Here is a 22304-nt window from a genome sequence, read left to right as displayed (position 1 = left end):
AATAACATCCCAGACATCACTGGCTTTAGCTTCCCTGAGCAGAAGGGTCTGTAAGAAATGGCTATTAGTGGTTTGCAATACTCAACTCTAGAGTATTGTGTTTTTCCTTGGCAAGTTCATTTTGTTTCAAGGGAAAAGATGCTTTTTCACTATATGGCTGGGAAATTTAAAGCTGTGGTCATTGCTCAAAGGTCTCTTTCCTGACACAGGCATTTTTCTTTTAAGTTAATTGATTAGTTATAATGATGGCTGATGAGGACAGACTTGGGTCCACAGAGGGCAATTCTAGCCTTGCTGGAGCTCTACTTTACTATTTATTGGTAAATAAATGGGCAGAACTTTGTTTTGAGCCTGAACAAGTATACTAAGAGAATTGGTCAGTCACAAAGGATCTTGGGAAAATTGGATTCAGCTTCATTTATCCATATTATTTAATTTCAATCATGGAGAGATTTGTATTGAACGATTTAGACATCCTATAGTCTTTTATTTATGAGGTCTGCGGGGTCTATTATATTATCCTATAATTTCCATTCTGCCCCAGGTCAAATGCAGATTTCTATAGTACTCAGAGAACTAATAGTGGGAGAGATTTGTTTCCAGATTAACCAGAGGTGGTCCCACACTAGAGACTTGGGGTTTATATATGTGAAAATAAGTCTGTAGAACTTTTCTGTTTTCATTTTCTCTTTTCAGTGTGCTTTAGTTATTTATGACTTTGTGCCTGGAATTTTGCTATACCCTTTTAAATCACAAAAGAAATATCTGAGGGATTATTTTTCCTGTTGGGTAAAAACAGTCATTAATAAAAGGTTTACTTAACTTGTTTATGTCTGGATATTTTATAAGCCTTTTGTACAATTTTTATTTCATTATGGCAGCATATGCTGCACAGTCTGGCAGTATAGGTCCACTGGGTTATAGCTGGGTGTTAGGTAAAGACTGCATTTATTTTAATGGGAACATATTAGTTTTTTTAATATGCTTATGGAGATAAAAGAAAAATTCTCTGAATGTAAACTTGGTTTCACTGAATAGTCATTTGAAAAGAGTGGCTGGAAAGTGACATGTGTACCCTTTTTAACTTGTATAACATTGAGCACCTTAGAAATTTTAGCATCATTCACGTTAACACATCAAAGTATTTCTGGTTGAACTCAAATCTCTCTGAAATGCTAATCTGCACCCTTAACAGTAGTAGAATGAACATACAGATGGTTCTTCTAATTACTGGGAAAAAGAAAAGGGGATGATTTCCTTTAATGATTTCCCCTTCTTTCCAGACTGAAAGCATTTCCAGCTCTTCCCTCCAGCTAATTTGACGATTAAAAGATGCCTTTGTCTTGCTTTCAGCTATTGAGGTTTCATCACGATTTGTTAAAACTTTCCGTTATGAAGCGAGGTGTGAACCCAGGGCTACGTAGGTTTGGTTCAGGGGTCATGTGAAGGGAAATTATAACCTTTAGTATTTAAAACTAAAGTGGGGGAAGGGGAGGCTGGGTGGGGTGTATTTCCATCATGCCGTGTTCTTGCACCAAAGGCAAAGATGGGTTTTTAGGATTAAAATAGGAGCTTAAATCTTAGATGAAGGTTGTTTATCAGCGAATAGACCTCAGGAATTCAGGCTCTAAACTCACGGTAGCTCCGTTTTTCCAAGGATACAAACGAAGAGATTTGAAACACATCTCTAGAGCTGCTGCTTTGTGGGGTAACATGTGCTTCAGAGGAATTGGAGAAAAATAGTTTCTGAGTAATTTCAAAGCTTTTAACTTTCACTATGGACCAGAGAAAAGGCTGAGATTTTACAAACTCTACCCTAAAAAATGAGATCCGCACACTGTAGAAAAGCTGGCGCGATCACGGGTCTCTTGGCCCACTTACCTGGCTGTACCTCAGGATCACAGTGGTGCAGCCTCTTCTTGTTAACAGGTATATCCATGCCAGCTGCTGAAATCTGTGATGCACAAATCTCCTCTTGTTAGGGTTCATGTGGAGCTACCTGAGGAGAGAGAGAAGGTCTTTGTTCACCTGGGAGCATGGCTAAGCTGACACACGCTGCTGAGAAGAAGACGTGGGATGCGAGGACCCGCATCACACAGTTTATGGCCTCAGTCTGTCTTCAGACCTCAAAGGTGTGTTTCATGTCTGCTGCCATCTTTCAGCTTGAAGCCCTGTCCCTCGGTAGCCAAGGCTAGTCAGTGTAAACCAGAACAAGACTGGGGAGCAGAAGGGAATGGACTTGATTTCTTCTGGCTCATGATGTGGATGCAAGCAGAGTAGCCCTTTAGCTCTGTGTTGAAGGCTGTGACCCATAGCCTTGCACAGAAAACTGTGTCAGTGCCAGTGTCATCCCATATGTTCCACAAGTATTTCACTTTGTTCAGCGTGGTGTCAAGCTGTTACTCTTACTTCAGGATTTAATAGAATTTTATAGATTACCATTTGATGGTGCATTTTCCTGAATATTCTAGAAACTCTTATAGGTATTTTTCAATTAAAATACTCAGTAGGAACAATAACAACAAAATAATAACTTAAATAAACATAGCAACTCCATTTCTTCTGAACTTCTACATAAAAATCATACTTAGTCACTCCCTATAAATAATGTTTTATGTTCTGTTTTTAAGGTGCACCGCTCCTCTCCAAGCTATCCAAAAGAAGATAATTTGGGTTCATGACTGTAAGAAGACTATTTCAGTGCTCAAAGAGACTAATTGTGAGTTCAGAATTGTCTTTTTTTCTTCCTTCATTTGCTATTAATGAGAATGTTGTATAACGTTATTGTTAAGTAAAACTGTAACCAGTGTGGGCATCTTCAGAAAAGGCTTTGGAGGAGTTTGTTGCCTAGAGCTGTGTATTTTGATTTTGTGTGCTTGAATCTAGGCTTTGCAATGTTGGAAAGGAAACAAGGGAAGGGGAGAATGGTTAACTAGAAATTCTTGCCTATCCTTCTTCCTTACCTCTCCAGCGATGACACCTCATATAGTAATAGGGGCAGGCAGTTTGTCTAGGTGCGGTATTAGCATATCAATATTCTCTTCTCAGTTATACCAGCAATATCTGTTCTGCTCCAGGGTAAAAATCATCCAGCCTCAGCTTCACCCTCGCTAGTGTGGAGAGGACAGTGATCTTTGCTTGGTGTCACGAAGACCTGTTGATTATCGTGCATAAAACACTGTGAGATTCTTGGCTTGTTACATTTGCAGGGACTAAAGTTGTCTTCTGCTTGGGCAGGTCTTACCTTGTTGGATAAATAATGTTCATTGCAAGTCTCTCTGAACACTTGGGGTTCTACTAGAGAAATGAGGTTGAGATAATAAGTCCTAACTAGCATATAACAGCACACTTCTATGGAACTTTTTCATTTTGCCCTAATTAGGATATGGTTCTCCTGATTCTCTGCTACTAGGAGTGAAACATCTGAAACAATACTTATGTTTGTTGATAGGAAAGAATTATTTTGCTGCAATGATGAAAAAAAAATATATGTAAAGTGATATAAGAATTATAAACATCCGGGACTGGCAGACCTCAAACATTTCTGCCAACTCTTCTTATGTACTATATAATATCAGAAAGAACTGCACTTGAGCCATTAGTTATTTTGACATTGCAGTGTTTTACTGCCAATTTTTAGGAAAGCTGACAGAACATGAAATTCCAGGTCAAGGTTCCTGCATGCTTTGGTTAACAAGTATGAAATCAGCACTCATAAAACAGTGGAGGCCACTTGTTTAATGAAACAGTTGGCACTCATAATCTAATGCCAATCAGGTAAAGGAATTGATAGTATCCATGGGGTCATAATAGGACTGGCTAGCATGAGCTGAGGAAACCTACAGATGGGGCAGGATTCCTGCTTGGCAAGATTCATTAAACATTGGAAGAGTATCCAAAGGAAGGGCTGAAACAGGCGAGTTAAAAGGAGTGACAGTAAAGTGAGCCTGATGCTCTTTGTGGTTTCTAATTTCTTTCATTAGATAAAAAGATGGGGAAAAACTAACAGAGCTAGAGAAAAGTATTCTAAAGAAAACACATTAAAGAAAAGGACAGAGAAGAACCTGGTCAAGACTGAAATTTGCAGGAAAATTCATGTGGCTTTTCATGAGAAGAGAATCTCCAGTCATGATTATTTCCATTTATAACCAGTGCTACGTATATGAGAATAGCATGAGAGAATAAATGACAGGAGTGTTATGTGGGGACAAGGCATGGCAATGGGAGTCATCATGATATGGTCATTCACCTTCTGTGTTCCTCTCATTTCTCCCACATTAAGCCTTTTCTGCCTCATATTTTGCTCGTCCAGCAATGGTTGCCTTTAGTGGCTGCTGTGAGTGACACTATGAAACAAGGAAAAAATAAGGAGCCAAATTCTATTGTGGAAAAGAAATGGAGACAAAGAAAGAGAATAAATCCAGATGTTGAAGCATAGCTAAAATGGGTACAATGCACACAAACACACAGAGAGAATAGTCCTGATAGCAAATATAGATCTGTATGTTTGGAGGGTGAGGTGACTGTAAACAAGCCTGGCTGTGAATATGTTTGAAGTTGGTTTTTTTTAATATCATTTCATCAGTCTAAATTGAACTGTGCTGAAAACATACAGAAAGCTTCGTTACAAGTGCTGGTAGTAGGGGTTTTTTTTTGTTCCCTGATAATGTAGGCTATTAAAGTCCAATCTCTCTTCTGTTTTGTTTTGTTTTTTAAGATGAGTTTGCATGAGAGCAGAACAATGCATTTCCAAATAGCGTTCTTATATCTACGTAATGTTATTATGCAAACTGTAATCAAACCAGACGACAGTTCTTCAGACAAACCTTTAGTATTAACAGCTTTCAAAGCTCCAGGGCAGATTGTTGTTGGCGGGATGGTTAATTAAATGAAAGCTGGATTTTATTACTTTATATAAACAACTAAGACCAGTTGGGATGCTGTTTGCCCTCTGGGATTTTTTCAACTCTGTTTGGCAAATATTAATTGAACTCATTGCCCCACGAATACAGCAAGTTTACTCATGGCAGTGTGGTCACTACAGGACATCATGTAGCTGTTGCTCCTCTCTGCTTCTGCCCTTCACCCATCACCAGGGTAGATGGTCACTTTAGAATAATGCAGGAAAGTAGATATCTAAGTAGATATTCTACCATTCTGTGGTATGTCACAGAATGGTTGGGGTTGGAAGGGACCTCTGGAGATCAACCAGTCCAACCCAACTGTTAAAGCAGAGTCACCAGAACAGATCACACAGGATCATGTCACAGAATCACAGAATGTCAGGAATTGGAAGGGACCTCCAAAGCTCATCCAGTTCAATCCCCCCGCTGGAGCAGGAACACCCAGATGAGGTTACACAGGAAGGTGTCCAGGTGGGTTTGAATGTCTCCAGAGAAGGAGACTCCACAACCTCTCTGGGCAGCCTGTTCCAGCGCTCTAGCACCCTCAAAGTGAAGAAGTAGGAATTGCTTTTTCCTTCTTTAGCTTTTGAGGAGAGTTTTGTTTCTGTTTTGGGTTCAGTGTAATCACTGGCCTGCCTCTTTATTTCAGGGATTGCACACTGAGTGTTTCTGTGGGCAAAGTACATTTTGCATGTGGTGCAAGGACTCTCATGTGCAGGGGGATTTTCTGAGGGTCCTGTCCTTGCCCCTCAGGGGTGCTCTGGGCTGACCCGCCTTGTCACGCCTTGGGGACAGACGCTCGTCCCCGGGTGACGCCGGGACCCCCGCGGGCTCCGGGCCGGGCGCTGTCCCTGGTGCTGCAGCCGCCGGGACGGGACAGAGGAACCGGGGCAGGGAGAAGTCTGGCTGCTCCTTTCCCTTGGAAGGGGTTCAGACCCCAGACCCACAGGGACTGCATCTCTGTGATGCTGTAGAGAAATGTCACTGGCCAGGCAGCATTCTTGCCCTGTTGTTGCGAAGTTTAACACGGGTAAATGTTGGATTTTGCACCTAGAACATGGCAACCCTGAGTGTATATACAGATGGGGGAATGAGATGCTGGAGAGCAGCATCGAGGAGAGGGATCTGGGGGTTCTTGTTGATGGCAAGACGAACATGAGCCAGAAATGTGCCCTGGCAGCCAAGAGTGCCAACCATGTCCTGGGGTGCATCAAGCACAGCATTGTCAGCCAGTCAAGAGGGGGAGGCACTGACCTCTTCTTCCTGGCAGTTGATGATAGAATGGGAAGGAATGGTAGAAAGATGTGCTGGGGAGGTTTAGGTTGGCTATCAGGAAAAGGTTCTTCACCCAGAGGGTGGTGGAGCACTGGAACACGCTCCCCAGGGAGGCAGAATGGAATGGAATGGAATAGAATAGAATAGTTTCAGTTGTAAGAGACCCTCAGGATCATCAAGTCCAACCATAACCTAACCTAACTCTAGTATTCAACATGGCCCCAAGCCTGACAGTATTCAAGAAGTGATTGGACAATACCCTCAGACACACGGTGTGAAGTTTTGGGTTGTTCTATGCAGGGACAGGAATTGGACTCGATGATCCTTGTGCATCCCTTCCATCTCAGGACATTCTATGATTCTATGATCAGCCATTAGCTTTTCTTGCCAGCCCGCCTCTCCATAAGGGTTACGCTGCATGCATGACCTGAGGTTATCTAGTGACCCTGGCTCCTGAATTTTTACATCTGCAGGGAACATTTCTAACTCTAAATTTCTCCAGGCCTCAGCATTTAATCTGCAGGTGTTTCTGGGAGCTAATTCCCACAGTCTCTTCTAGCTTGGGGCACATATTGGTATTGTACTCTGCATTCCTTCAGGGCTTGCGAGCAGAGGAGAAATGCCAGTTTTTCTGGTGGGGATGGGAATTGTTGGATCTGATGGATATGCAAATCTGCCTTCATACTTTTTCGTTTCAATCCTTCCTTGTACAAGGAACATTTCAGCCTTTAGATCAATTATTTTCACATATCTTCTCCCAGGTTAGTCCTGACTTAACTATAAAAAATGTAAGCACACTTTACCATTATATGTCAGCACTATTGCCTAAAATCATAATTATAAATGAAAAAGGAAACTTCCATCTCTGATATTTCTAAAGATTCTGCCCCACTTTTGTATATTTTTTTCTAGTGTTGCACATCCTGTCTACAGGGACTCTGAGGACAGCAATTGTCTCTTACTGTAGTAAGGGTGCTAACATGGTCTTTGTTTCAGTGATAGTTTTACAGAAGGATTTGTAATACACATCTTAAATCCTATTGATATCTGTCGAGACAACTGGGAGATGGTCAGACATGCTCACCTAGTCCCTATTTTTCACCAAAATTGTGCATGCACATGTTCAACATGAATACCTCGTGGATCATAATAGAATTAAATAGAATATAAATTTTAAAAAGAACCACCACCCAAAAAACTGCCTATACCAAAACCTAACTTATAAAAAACCCTGCCAACTTCTTTCTTGGTCATTAATTCCTGCATGGGTTTGGCTTGCAAAAGAACCCTTGAGGGTGTGGGTATGTGGGGAATGAAGCTTGCTCATATCGAGTCTCTGGGTGGCAATTTTGCGGGAAGGCAGGGGCAGAGAAAGAAGAATCAGTGATTGTACTGATTGAAGTGCCTTGGAGCTGAAATGTATGTACAGTGTGGCTCTGCTGATCCTGCCTTTCTACCTGTTTTGTAGATCAGCTGCTCTGAGCAGGTGCCAAGATCAGCAATGATGAGAGTTCATGTGGCAAATATTCAAGCGCTGTTCTAGTTGACTTGCACAGGCACTAATGCACAAATCTTTCCATCAAAGAACACTAGAAACATCTTAGGACTTAGTCTCAGCCATGCCCATGTGTGTGGGTATCAATGCATATAAATTTTATTTCTATCTTTTGAACATTATCAATGGGAATACTGTTGAAAATGATGATAGTGGAGTTATTTTGAAGAAGGAGTGAGCAAAGTCCAAAGTCTAAATCTGTGTTGATGTATGATGGAAAGGAACCTCCTGAAGCCCAAGAACCATGCAGGCAATCATACCACATGCATGTGATAAATGTATCAAGCTTTCTGTTAAAACAGGTGTTTTATCCCCCACAATACCTCGATTGTTTAAAAAACTAGCACTTCCGAGGGGCAATTTGTTGCCCTCCTGCTTAGAAGTGTTCTACTTTCCATCCTAAATTTGCCCATGGTGAATTTGTTCTTTCATTAGTATTTTTTCTTAGCTTAAATACACCTTCACCTGCCCTGGAGTTTACCATCCTCCCCAGTGTTTTTAATGAATACAGAGCAATTCTGCTCTGGTGAGTAGACACTTACAGCAAGAAAATTGTCCAGAGATTGCAATAAAGTAGGGGCAAATTAATGCTAGAATCTGTCACAAAATAGTAGATTTTCTTGCATTTTCATTGCACTGTCTGCTCCTTTGTCTAGACTTGCGACAGAATTTGCTCCATCCTAAGCCATAGTGAAAATGCTTATTATCAGATAACCTTGATCCTGTCTTTTATGACAAGTTTTTCCTCTGTAATGTACCCCAGTTCCTCCCATTCTCCTTGAGGTTTTCAAAGTTTTTCTATATTATTGTGCAGTCATCTTCTGTAACATCTCTGATTCCAAACTTGGTGGTTCTACCCAATTCAGTCAGTGTGGTCCTGCTTTTCATGCTAACATAATAAAATGAAAAGAGCTACGAAGGCTGGTCGATCCCAAGCAAGGTTCTTGAGGAACATGAATGGTTGCTGCCTTCTGGGACAATTCCTTCATAAATGTTGCTGATCTTCACCTGTTTCACAGTTAGGGTAATTTAAATTTCCTCTGGTACATCTGATGGTTTCTTATATGCTACCACATCATATATATTTTGCAAACACTAACTGAGAAGAGCTACCACATATCTTGGGTCGAGAAAAATCAGTTAGCTAGAACCTAGATAGAATGTTGATTTGACAAAAGCTTCCTTTGGTGTCCTGTCTCCTCTCTCTCTCAACTCTGCCTGTAAATCTGCTCTAAAACCTCCTGTAAAGCTGTTGTCATACTTTCTCATTGTGTTTCCTCTCCCTTCCCATTTTCAAGGACAGGTGTCCCATTTGCTTTTCACCCCCAAGTTCCATGTGCCTGTTCTTGCTGGACCTGGCAGTGGGGATTAGCTGGCTCCTGACAGTACAAGTTTATTAACTTCTACATTTCACTTTTACCTTGTTGCGGTAATTGTGACTGAGCACCTTCATTTCCAGGAGCCTGCCTGTATTTGTCCTCAGTTTTTACACTGTTATCTTTATTTTAGTGTAAGATCTTGCCCATCTAAGCTCACTTTTCTAATTTCATTTAGCTTAGCAGACTAAGAATTCTTAGCATAGAAGTAAGAGCATATTTAATGTGCAACTTCAAGCATCTCTTGACTTAATTTCAAGCCTCCTCTTCATTCAGGTTGTTAAGCTCTCCTTCAGTTTAAATGAATTATTCTAAGCTGAATCCTGAATTTATCAAAATTTGGTACCTTGAATTTGAGAAAAGCAACAACAACAAACTCTAAGCTAACAAAAAAGCCCCCACAACCCTTAGTTGTAAACATGATGTTTAGAGACTGTAATGCCTCAGTCCACAGCAGAAGCAGAGAGGATGCATTTATATGACTAAATGAGAAATGGAGGGACAGGCTGCCCTGTCTTTAAATTGTGTGATACACAACCTTGTTCTGGCTGGTCAAAAGAAGAATTTGCTAAAGAAAGCCCCAGCTCAACTTCATTCAAAATAGGCAAAGCATCTATTTTTGTTGTAGGCTCTGCAAGAACTATTTGATCTGATTTGCTCTGCACAGAACGTTCTTGGAAGAATATGAAAGACTCTTTTGAAAGGAGTTCTGTGATGGAAAAGATGTTGTGTTATACAGGAAAAGAAGATGTATATCAAATAAACAAGAATGCAGAAAACTAAACACCTGAAATTGTGAGACTTTAATGACAGAAGAAAATTTCTTGGTCTGTAAAGCCTAAATAATGGAAGAGGGCTTCAGAAGTACTGTTGAGCTTTACAGGTACAGGTGCTAGGATCAGATCTTATTCCTGGATCATGCTGGTTTAGTTAGGAACTACAGGGATGATTAGACAGGCACGTAAGGAACAGTGTTAGCACTTTAAGAGTTTTACCACTTTGAGTACATCACATATCAGCTCACGATGTTTGTACTCAGTGTCTGTACAGAGTTGGACAGCTTTGCATAAGAGATGGTGAAAGCTCTGCTGTGAAATGTTTCTGTGAAGTGTTGGTCTGGCTCTAGATATAACAATTTCCCTTGGCTCAAGGAAGACTACGGTCAATTAGACACTAATCAGCATTCCTATGTGTGGCACCCTTATACATTTCAAATGTCAAAACAGTTCTCGTAGAACAGTAATGCAGTTTCTGTGACCTTTTCTCTTTTAATGAGAAAATTCTGTGTGCGAAATAGACTTATACTCAGCTCAGGAAGGACTTTTCCACCTAGCCTAGAAAATTCGAAACAAGATTAATATTTGCAATCTTGAAAGGAAGAAAGGGGATTTCTTTGGGGTAAAATGCTGAAATGTTTTTTCCTACTCAAGCCACTATTAAATATTATCTTTCCAGGTCCTGGCTGTAGAGTACAGTTGAACTGAAGAAATTTTCTGCCTGAAGCCAAAACAAACCGAAAATCACTAACAGAAATAGAGTGGGAGCTTTCAAACAGAAGGTGTACCTGTTACTGGTTTCAGAGGTGAAAACAGTACAGTTAAAGGTAAGAGAAAATGCAGGAAGATTACTTGGTACAGACTGAAATAAAAGAACCTCAAAGGTTACTTACAAGTTTTTGAGACCTGAACATTAAGGTGACCTTGAAGAGTATTTTAGATGATATTTTGATTTTTATTCTCACATAGCAAAGTATAAACCTTTTTCTCATAGGAATACAATGAAGATATTTATTGGATTTACTCTGCAGCTCTTGGGAACAAAACAGAAAAAGCACTTAGTTAAAAATGAGATTTTCAATTATTTTGTGTGCACTGATGTTATTGTGAGGCTTCTTTCCCAGCAAAAGCATAGCAATTCTAGTAGGATGTGGGCAGTATGAAGGCCATTTACATATGTTCCCTGTTCATTTTTCCGTGTTTTCTGGCTTATACTAGAGACCACATCTCAGGCCTACTCAATTCCTACTTCTGTAGTATTTAAATCAGATCACACTTTTCTCCCACATGAAGTTAAACAATCACATTTACGGGTTTTAGGAATTACTTTTGCAGCATGTCGCTTATCACCAAATAGCATGGTTACACTGGGTGGTGAAAGAAGTAGGAAATCCCCCTTTTTATTGTCTCTTTGCAACCTCCACCCTCGGGTCCCTCTCCTATTCTGGATTTGGGTATGTAGAGATATATAGGTATTATATTCTCCTGTGTCCCATCCAGCTCAGATAGGTGAGACTGGACTCTGGAGTGGGATATAACATCCCATTTTTTATATGGGTCATGGGTAGGTTGCTACATCTATGAAGTGAAGGATGGCACTCTCGAGCAATGTAGCTACATGTTTGTTCCTCCCTTGGGCTGGAATTAGAGCCGTATTCCAGTCTATAGCATAATCTAACCATAAATGCAGCAGCACAGAGCCTGCACTTACTATAGTTGACATGCCCATCCATCACAAGCAATTGCAGGAGAATGGCTGTGGTCTGAACAAGGGCTACACAAGATTAGGGAAAGGATTACAGCACAAGGGAAATCTCTTTAAACTTTTGTTTTATGTCAAATTACATCAAATCAAAAGAAGGATGTGGGTTTGCCCATAGCCTCATAGAAAATAATGGGTTAATATTTCCTTAGAGTAGTCTAAGAGGTGAGGAGATAGATAAACGGTCCATTGAAGTTGTGTCTAAATCCTCTGAGTGCCCGGCAACGTTCTCTGCTCTGATGTGTTCCAAAGTTGTTGGTTTTTGTCTTCCCTAGCTGGTATAAATGGATGCAGTGGAGTTTCACTGTTTTTTCACCAGCTGAGATCCTGGTCCCAGAAGTGGTTGAAACAGAGGAGAGTTAAGAGACAATTAAAGCAACAGGTAAGAGCAGGACAGGGACCTTGCTTAAATGTGTGTTCTCTAAGCACCTGTCCTGATGATTTGCTTTCTAATGTCTGAACCAAACCAAACAAGTACAGACTGTTTTACAGACTGGTTAGCACTTGTCTGTTACATAAAAGGTTAACAAACCTACCCCAGATCTTTTTGGGTTGTTGCAACATTAGAAATAGTTTACTGTAGTTCACCGCAGGTAAACCCTTACAGCTGGGCTTTTTGGATGCTAATATTTCCTTTGAGATGCTCACATACGTTTACTTTTAAAGATGTGTAAACCCCACTGAAAATACAATGGGTGAGCGAACATTGTACCACCATTAGAAAATAAGTTTAAATAAGATCCTTTGTGCTAAATGTGTATTCCTAATCCTAACTTTGTTCACCGGGTACGTAGCTGAGTCCCTCTAGTGGCATAAACATTTATTTGGCTTCAGTATGTTATTAAAATTCTATTTTACAGCCAGATTGTAGCAGCAAATTCACAGGTAGCTTTTTTTGTACACTCTGAGGACTGTGGCAAAGTGAATATTGGATTAGATACTGTGCAGGCTAGTGTTAATGAATGTAAATTGATTTTTAGCTGTCGGGGGCAATTACAGATGCACTGGAAGGAGAAGGGAATTTTTGAAAGGATATTCAAGAACTAATTACTATCAGAAAGAAGCACGCAGAGAGCAACGTAATACCCAGGACAGCCAATAGGGATAAAAGCTTATACAGAAATCTGTCATGACCTAGTAGTGAAGACTGTTTAAAAACACTGATCTCCACTTAGCTTGTAAATGCGCATCACCCTCTTTCTCACTCCTAGATTCTCTCTCTCTGACATGCACACACGCTCCTGGATTTGCAGAAAGCAGACATCTAGGGCACTTCTTGGCATCCACGGCAAAATCATATGGGATTAAAAAACCACAGCAGTAAGTACTCACTGCATTAAATGTTTATTAAGTGGCATGCTGTCAAAACCTAGATTTTATAGCAAATACAGGAGGACTTTAATGGAAATTGGTTGTATTTGATTTTTCTTAGGAACTGCTGAAAGCTGCCTCTCGAGGATTACAACTTCACCTTTTGCATTTACGGCTGCTTGTTTACTATCCATGTGGTAACCTCTGGACAGCCAGTAATCCATTCATTATCCACACTGATTGAGTGCAGTGGTAACTACTTCACTCAGCTGACAGCAAACGACAAAAGGAGGGAAATGATGAATTCGGACAATTTAACCTCCCAAAGCTTCCTCTCTGCGATTCACAGCAACACCAGCAATTTATTCTCAGGGCTCCAGTTTGTTCAGTCCTTCAAGCCACTCATCATCCCCTGCTACTCGCTAGTGGTTTTTATTGGTGTCATTGGGAATTATCTTCTCATTTACGTTATCTGCAAGACAAAAAAGATGCACAATGTCACCAACTTTCTGGTAGGCAACCTGGCTTTCTCAGACATGCTTATGTGTGCAACCTGTGTGCCCCTGACGCTTGCCTACGCCTTCGAGCCCAGAGGGTGGGTGTACGGAAGGTTCATGTGCTACTTTGTTTTCCTGATGCAACCCGTCACCGTCTTCGTGTCCGTCTTCACCTTGACTGTCATAGCTGTGGACAGGTATTATGCCATGGTGTACCCGTTCCGCAGGAGGCTCACGATCCCTATTTGTGCTTATATCCTGGCTGGTATTTGGCTGCTGAGCTGTACCTTGGCTGCCCCAGCCTTGGTCCACACTTACCACGCAGAGTTCCCAGAACTGGACTTCTCCATCTGCGAGGAGTTTTGGTTCCACATGAAAAGGGATCGCTTAGCTTACGCCTACAGCACCCTCATCATCACCTATGTGCTGCCTTTGGCTGTCATCTCCCTGTCCTACCTAAGAATCTCAGTCAAGCTGAAAAACCGCGTGGTCCCAGGCAATGTCACCCAGGGCCAAGCTGAGTGGGACCGAGCAAGGAGGAGGAAGACTTTTCGCTTGCTCGTGTTAGTGGTGGCAGCTTTTGGAGTCTGTTGGCTGCCCCTGCACATCTTCAACATGATAAAGGACATAGACATCAGCTTGATTGACAAGCAGTACTTTAACTTCATCCAGCTGCTGTGCCACTGGTTTGCGATGATGTCTGCTTGTACCAACGCCTTCCTCTACGCCTGGCTCCACGACAGCTTTAGGGGGGAGCTGAAGAAAATGTTTGCCTGGAGAAAGAAGAAAATTGGACCCACTACAAACTGTATCATGGCCAGCGTGGTGCTGTAAATGAGAGCTTGTTGGAAGGCACTTCCTTTGTATGGTAACACTGTAAGTCTTTTCCACTTCTAACTAGTCCGAATTCCTGATATTTGTCCTCAGGGTCCAGCTGTAACAACACAAGTCCCATGTGTAGCTTCCTCAGCACCTCCACTCCTACTGGAGAAGGAGGAGCAAACTCCACATCCCAAAAATGTCTTTAGCTCTTCAATAGGAGTTAGAAGCCAATGAGATATTCACACAATAATATATCCTTATGTAAACTACAGGGATCCTTCTTATCTGTTTTGAATATTGCTGGCAGTATAGACATGGGATTTGGAGATGGGGAGAAGCAAGGATGGATATGGGACCTAAATACCTCAGTGAGGAACTGATTTGCATTGTTTAAAAATTAAATCTGCACATCTACCCAGAACCGAGCCACAGACTCCAGGGTGGAGGGCTAACAGTATTTCTGTAGTCCCCTTGGGATGGAGCCATGCTGCGTGTGTGAGCATTGCGTGACCACTCAAAGACAGACCTGTCAAACAGAGCCGAGTGGCAAGCACTCTCTTTTAAAGGAGCCTTTTTGGGAAGAAACAATTTCCTTTGACATTCACCTTTCAATTGGATGAGGGGGTTAGAAGCTATAATCAACCTAATGGTTTCTATTTTCTTCCTCCTTCTGTCTGAACTGAAAATACCTGAGATAACAGTTAAGTGTAAGGGAAAGAGTTCTGAAAGTAGACACTATTTCTCAAGAGGTTTCTTCCAGCCTGCCCAGCCAGAACCTGCGGTGGCACAAGGAACCCACAGATGGTGAGCTGAGATCAGCTGGATAATCAGTGCAATCCAAGGGCAGTTTTGGCCTTGGTCAGCAAAGGCATCTATCCAGAAACATATGGGCTGTGAGGTAACACAAATAGTCAAGAGGGGACAGAGAGGATGGTTTCTTTAGTTCGTAAATGTACTCCTACTGTGACTCTGTGAGTACTATTTTGCTCATCAGCATTCAGTAAGCCAATGTGGTAAAATAAAAATACACAGATGCCTATGCACACACTGTGAAAAGCATTGGAAAAATATTTGAAATCCCTTCTCACAGATTTCCTCAGAATTTCAAGCTGTTCTGTTGCTAGTTACCAGGAGCTGGATACTAGAAGCTGCTGCAGAGCCAGTGAATCAAGGAAAGTGATTTTAAAGAGGGTATTGCTTGCATTCACTCCGAGATTAAGTGAATCTGCCTTGTTTACCTTGATTTAAAGACTTGAATGACTTATTAGAGGATGTTTTGCTTTTGCTGAATTTTAGGCAATCGTTTTTCCTTTGAGGTCAATAGAGCAAGTTGCTGGAATAAATGGCAATTTCAAAAAGGCAAAAAACTCTTTCAAACAAACTAACCAAATTTTATAAGCTTTTCAGCTTCTCTTTGAGTTCTTTCATAGAGAACAGAGAGCAGGACACCAAGAGAGCACTGACACAACACTGCAAAAAGCAGCCTTAAATAACAACAAAATCCTGATTCTTAGAGATTTTTCTTCTATGGAATTATGTTACTTCAAGCTGTTAGTTTGTCAGTTTGTAAAGGCTAATTGTCATTGAGATGGCTCATAATGTTTGCAACTTTGTGCACTAAATACAGACAGCGCTGTAATCTGGAGTGATCCGAAGCCCAGTGGAGTAACTGGCAAGACCCTTGTTAACTGAGTGGACTTGAGATCATTTCCCTCCTACACATCATGTTTTTATGCTCCTTTGCCAGCACTGCAGTTTAGCTTATTAATGTTCTCTTGAATGTTAGTGACTGCAGATGGCTGCTGCAGGGAGCTGAATGAAGAAAACAAGGGGGATTTGCTTATTTATGTTTTCTTTGAGACAGAAACGAAGGGCTGTTCCGTGCGTGCATTGTTCTTACAGTGATGGGTGCATTGGGAACATCTTGCTACCAGCAGCCCCTGGAGCAGCAGTTACAGCAGCCCTGATGTCTGTCACCTCAAGGAGGTCCTCAGGAGTGCCCAGCATGGCAGGCACCCTAGATTAAGTGCTGGTTTAACCTGTACCCACCTTAAATCTTTGAGGACTTGCATTTGCAGCAGAAAGCTCAGAGCCTGCCCCTTGCTTCAGGCCCTTCTCTGGACTAGGTTTTGCAGGCACACCCTGAAATGATCTGTGTTCTCCAGCCATGGGTTCCTGAGACTCCTTGCCTCTCCTCTGCATCTTCCTTGACCCACCTCCGTGGTCCTGCAAGGCCATTTTTCCAGGATTACCCTGCACAGTGTACAAAGGAGTTCTGGCCTCAAGCAGAAGGGCTGTGTGTCCCTCAGGCTGGTGGGGACCAAGGCACAACCACATCTGCTCAGCCGCACCTCTGAATTGAGCCCTAAGAACCTCTGCTCAATGTAATTACTGTTTTCTCTGATATCCAGTGTAATAAACAATAATAAGATTTAAAGGCACCTTGGTGTGCTTCTTTAATCCAGTTATGTAAATAATTATATTAAAAGCCATCATGTGAAATGTGTTTTCTAATCTTCACCCCTCTCCAGGGAATTGCTGTGGTTCTCCAGGGGACCAGGGCTCATCACTACGATATTTTTGATGGTATAATTTTTAATTACAATTCAAGAAATCATTGCATGCTTTGATTTTATAAAGTGGCCCCGTTCAAAACTTTGTGAACCTATTAACAAACTTGCCCTGTAAGGATCTGAGTAGTTGTTTCTTGGTTTCATTAGAATCCAAGGACTCGCATGCTGCAGGGCAGCTGCTCTGCAGGGATGGAGCGGGGTTTGTGTCTGAGCTATGGCAGAATGCTGCATGCTCCTCAGCTGCTGGCATTTCATTACAGTTGTTTACATGCACCTAGAGACTTTTAGTAGATAGATATCCAGGTGGTTTGCAATTCACAGCAGCAGATATATGCTATTTATGATGGCTCCTCAGACTATTTATAAAGGACAGTCTCTGGTAAGAACTCCTGGATGTACTATGGAGTTCGCACACATGGTCTGTGGTGGTGTTTTCAGATAGATACGAGATCTATTAGCCAGCAAGTGCGCTATCAGAGCATGGTGAGTCTCAGGCTCTGGAAATGGAGGTCCTGCTTAAGACCACACTTACTCATCATAAAAATCATCTGGGAGGTTTCACTGGGGCCAAGCCTCTACAGCTCAGAAGGCTCTGCATATCTGAAATGTGGGGGTTAATAGAGATATAGAAGGAATTGACGGGGAGATGCAGGGGAGAGTGAGGTGTCTTCATTTAAAGTGAAGAGCACAGATTTAGATAGCAGGAATCACAGCTTCACCATCTGAAGCTGCTCTGTACAGTTGTTGGAAGGACTCACAGAGCATCATTCTAGCAAATACACGGTACTTCCAATATTTATAGATGCAGAAATGCTTGATCAACCATTATCTACTCCCTATGGTCAAACATGGGATTGGTATTAAAAGGCAATGTACTTATGAAACACAAAGTCAATCAGCATTTGATCAGGAATTAAAAAAAAAAAAACAGATTAGATAATGAACAAAGTTTTACTAGATCTGAAATCAGGCAGCCAAAGAAAAACAATAGCTAATCAAACCTCAGTCAGGGTCAGGTAGAGTGGGTCTCTCCCCCACCTTGAAAACACTCAGAGCAGCCACTGAAGACTCACTTGTTTGTGCAATGCATTGTTTTAAATAAATTTTCCTTATACTTGGAAAGAAAACAGAGCACTGTATTTGTGTTGTATTTGGGGAATGGGAGTTTATCTGGGACGGGCAAAAGCAGATCCTGCCATAAGGCATCTACTCACAAGAGCACAGCAAGTGCTTTTGAGCTGATAGATAGACTGAGAAAAGCTGATATTTTTCATGCCAGCCAAACAACAGGTGCTCTGTACAGTTTTAATTGAGCAACTCTTGCTTGTTAAAGTGTCAACGGTGAGAAATAATAAGATGTCTAAGATTATGCAGAGTACAGATGTAAGCTGAAAACAGTATACCTGCAGCTGGGGGAAAAAAATCCACCAAATTGGACAAAACTGTACAACACATCCATCAATGTGCCCAGCAGAAGAGAAGAACGCAGACAGAGAAACAACATGCTGGTGATACAGGCACTGCTGTCTTTGCCATTTCTGCATGAAAAAACAGAATTTTTACCTCCAGCCCTCCCCTGTCACTGCCCACTATCTTCTTATTTTCTCAGAAAAAATAGTTGCATTCCTCCTGCCTCCCCTGGAGAAAAGGTTGCTCGAGGGTCAAAGCAAACATTTCTCTCTTGCACATAGAAAGCAGGGAAGCTTTTGAAGACAGAGATCACCCTCTTCTCTCAAACATTTTTTCTGCAAGCAGAAATAGCCAGTTGTGCCCAATGTAACCATTTGCTGTGCAGATCTGCAGCTGGCAGGAGCAAACCTGGCCTGCCTGTCACTTGGAGCACTGGCTTTTGTGGTTGCATCAAGGAAATAGCCCTCCCCATGCTCATTGACGTCATTCTGGGCCAAAACCATCCCTGGCTCTGGTCCTTTGTACCTGACATCCCTCCACGTCAACTAGAGTTTGCTTTAGTGGAAGTGCCAGGGAGCAGCTGCACATTTGCCCTGCCCATATTAATGGGAGCTTTCCTTCATAAGTGGTTATCATATTCCCTGTTTCATGAGCAGCCTTCAAGTACATTCTTATCATTTATTGATGTAACAAGATGGGGCAGGTTTCCCCAGGCTGATTTCAATCAGATTTTTGATATGTTTTTCCACTCCCTGCTCTTCCAGCCCTCTCCCAGACTTTTGAAACCATTGATCATCCAGTCTGTAGATGCAGAAGCCTCAAAGACGTTGAAATGCTAGTAGTTATTTGAAATCCAGAAGAATACTGTCACTTTCTTGGTGCTCGCCAGGGAAGGAAAAGCCATCCCTGTGCTCTCTCCTTTAGGTACCCATCCAGGATTACACAGTGGATGGTGTAAATGGCTCGGAACTACAAGATAGCCAGGCTGTCTCCCTACAGGGCAAAGAGTGAGGGGTTAAGGGCATGAAGCTCAAATATACCTCACTGGAAGTTATGTACCTTTGGGATCTAACAAATATAATCTCTTTGACGACGTGCTGATAGGGCTGACTTCCTTGCTTGTTGTTTACTTTCCCTTTCTACAGCCTGCTTTGCCAAACTAAGTTAATGAAGCTAGTAATTGATATAAATAATAAAACACACACTCAGGAGCTCCCTGCTTTCTGTCTCCAGCCTGCTGGAAATCAATTTGGGATCACTGTTCTCTGTTTGCAGCTGACTGAGCTCTCCGTTCTTTGCATCTTGTTTATGTTAATTATCACCATTATGCTGTAATTTCCTTTTTTTCTTTTCTTTTCTCTGCAGGAAACATTCAAAAGGAGATGATGGCTTTAATCCCTACATCTACATTTCCTACAATTCCTACATTCCCATTAGGCACTGGGGACGTTGCTTCAGCAGCTAGCAGGGCTGCAAAGAGAAGCTTTGCTGCTTTCCAGCACAGAACGAGATCTGCCTCTCCTGCTGAGCACAGGGCTTGGTTCCCAGATAACACGCTGGAAAGGCAGCCTGTGGCTTGCAGCAGCAGGAGGGGTTTTAGCACTGTGGTCTGCAAGAACCTGGTGATGTGCATGGAGCTGAGGACCATCCTGTGCAGCTCAGGATCCCCCCAGCAGCATCATCAGAGTGATGTGCTTGTGCTAGGCTGGAGGCAGCTGGTGCTCCTGTGAGGTTGGGCAGCATGAAGTGTTGTTGCTCTGTCTGTGCTTTCTCAGCCACAGGAGGTTGTGCCCAGCTACCCTTTCACACCCATGACAAGATAGGCCACCGCTCTAGTGAAAACATGACCGCTGAACAACACGGTTGCTGTGACGTGCTGTCACCGGTCACAGCTCAGGTTTGTGCGACCAGCTGCATTTGGGAGCTGGAAGGCAAAACAATGCACTGTATTGTAAAAAAGCCTGTCTTGGACTTGCGGAGGCAGGACAAGAAAGGAAAAACAAAAGGCTATTTTCGGACTGCAAGCAAACTATAACTATCCAAAGGCTACATCTACAACCACCCAGAAGCTGCATTTCTGTATGGACATAGGAGTTACTCAAACCTACTTGTGAATGTGGTCCCTCACTTGTAGTGCGCCAGTTCAGCGTATGGGCTTTCCCCCCCACCCCTCAGCCATACACCGAGTTCCAATAGCGGAGAGCCAGGTGGATGTATGGACCTTTAGTGTCAGGCCCACATATGCAGAGCCATCAGTGTATAGTCCAGAGATGGATGGGTTGAGGGCAGATGGACTTGTGAAAGGGTTTTTACTATAAAAAGAATGGAAAGGTTGGGGATGGGGTTTTGAGGCAACCCCCTCCTCAGCAACTCTGGAGGAAGCAAGAGGAGAATAATCCAAATATCATGTGCAAGAGTTATCAACTAGAAGTTTCTTTCTGAGACACTATATACAAAGTATTTCAAACGATTAAGAAGATAAAACCACTCAACTTTGGAATGATTTCCCCACAATTATTAATACACATAACTTTTGAAACCATCTGAAGCACTAGACACAGCATATGGCAGACCTATTTAAACTGAACTTGTCAATAATGTTATCACTGCGAACCACTTCATTAAAACATGTATTCATGTCTGTTGTATAAAATCAAGTTTGTTTGTAAGAGCCTTTTGTACCACCCATGCAATTATCAGTTGTCACAGCTAATTCTAAATTGTTTTGATAGTACCTCCTCTTGGACAATTGCCACAAAGTAAGGATAGATGAAATGAAAATCATCACTGGTCAATGTTCCAGCAACATCACCAACAAAGCGCAGGGAAGATTTGGAGACCTACGTTTTGCTGTAGTTACTAAAAGATGGGTGTCATTACTTTTAAGGCATTGTGGAAGGCACTGTTCCAAACACTTCTCACCCCCAAAAAGTTGTATATAGGATCTGACAAGATCTGAATGCTTTAATAAATCGTAATTTTCTTTCCTTATTGCTACATGAAGAAACATGTTTTCCTATGAGGTAATTTAAAATGGCATTATCCACCTGTAAACGCTGCTGACTAGGGATGGGGTGAGGACATAAAAGACATGTCAGACTTCAGAAGTATGGATTGAAAGTCAGACTGCACAGACCCTGAAGTCATTGCATCACTGGATAAAGGCAACTGTGCATTAAAAGTTGTCTTTTGTCTACTGAGAAGATTTACCTCCTCCTCCCACATATTTTAAGGAAAAAAAAGCTTGAATTTCAGGCTACTTTTTTCACACAGACACACCTCCCTTCAGCCCAGTATGTGGCATCCAATCTCAGAGATGCAGGGTCTAAAAATCACATCTTTGTTTTGTATCCTCGGTGGTGGCTGTGAGCTGGTTCAGCTCAGAGAGCAGCTTATTCTGCACAGTAATATTCAACATTTTGGGTAAAACCCTCTCCCAGTGCATTGCACAAACACTCAGCCCGGGGTGCTGTTGATGCTCCTATGTACTCACCTATTCTTATGAAGTTTAAATCTGATTTGTGAGTTTATTCCAGATCTGCTTTCCAATAATTCAAACAGAAGTGGTAAAGTAACCAAGAGCCCCAGGTTAAATATCATTGCCAGACATCTGAAATTTATTATTAACTTCCTTATTATCAAGTAAAACAAAAAACCCAACAGCCAAACCACTCAAAACCCTAACATGTTAAAGGAATGGATTGACATAAAAAATAAATTGTTCTTACAGTGCCTTGATTCCTGGGGAGCAAGTCACTTTTAAAAGGGTTAGAAGGTGTTTTAATGTTTGCTCACCATTGAAGAAAGCATATGCAAGTGAAATATTTGGTAATTTTTGATACCATCATGGGTTTTCTGAGTGATCAGAAAAGCATAGAAAATTTGAGGGCAAGAGGAAAACATACAGGATTTTTAGTGCTAAAATGAGTTAGCTGGATGAGCTGCATCTGCAATATTGTGTTCAACAAGCACAGTCTAATTTACAGTGTTAGCTATACTGAAAATAGAGATAATCAGGCAAACACTTTTACTTCCAGTTCTAA

At 41.8% G+C, this 22304-nt stretch overlaps 1 protein-coding gene across 1 annotated transcript; it reads left to right on the top strand.

Annotated features, from left to right (window-relative positions):
* Positions 1 to 13086: 13086 nt before the first annotated feature.
* PRLHR (prolactin releasing hormone receptor) lies at positions 13087 to 19879 on the top strand. Its single transcript, XM_065843956.2, has 2 exons — positions 13087 to 14332; positions 19627 to 19879. Exon 1 carries the CDS (start codon positions 13256 to 13258, stop codon positions 14288 to 14290), a length of 1035 nt encoding a protein of 344 aa, XP_065700028.1. The 5' UTR covers positions 13087 to 13255; the 3' UTR covers positions 14291 to 14332; positions 19627 to 19879.
* The last annotated feature ends 2425 nt before the right edge of the window (positions 19880 to 22304 follow it).

Source organism: Patagioenas fasciata, chromosome 8, assembly GCF_037038585.1.
Source record: "Patagioenas fasciata isolate bPatFas1 chromosome 8, bPatFas1.hap1, whole genome shotgun sequence".
Taxonomy (NCBI): domain Eukaryota; kingdom Metazoa; phylum Chordata; class Aves; order Columbiformes; family Columbidae; genus Patagioenas; species Patagioenas fasciata.
Note: the sequence above shows the minus strand (reverse complement) of the source record. Positions and strands in the feature narration are given on the sequence as shown.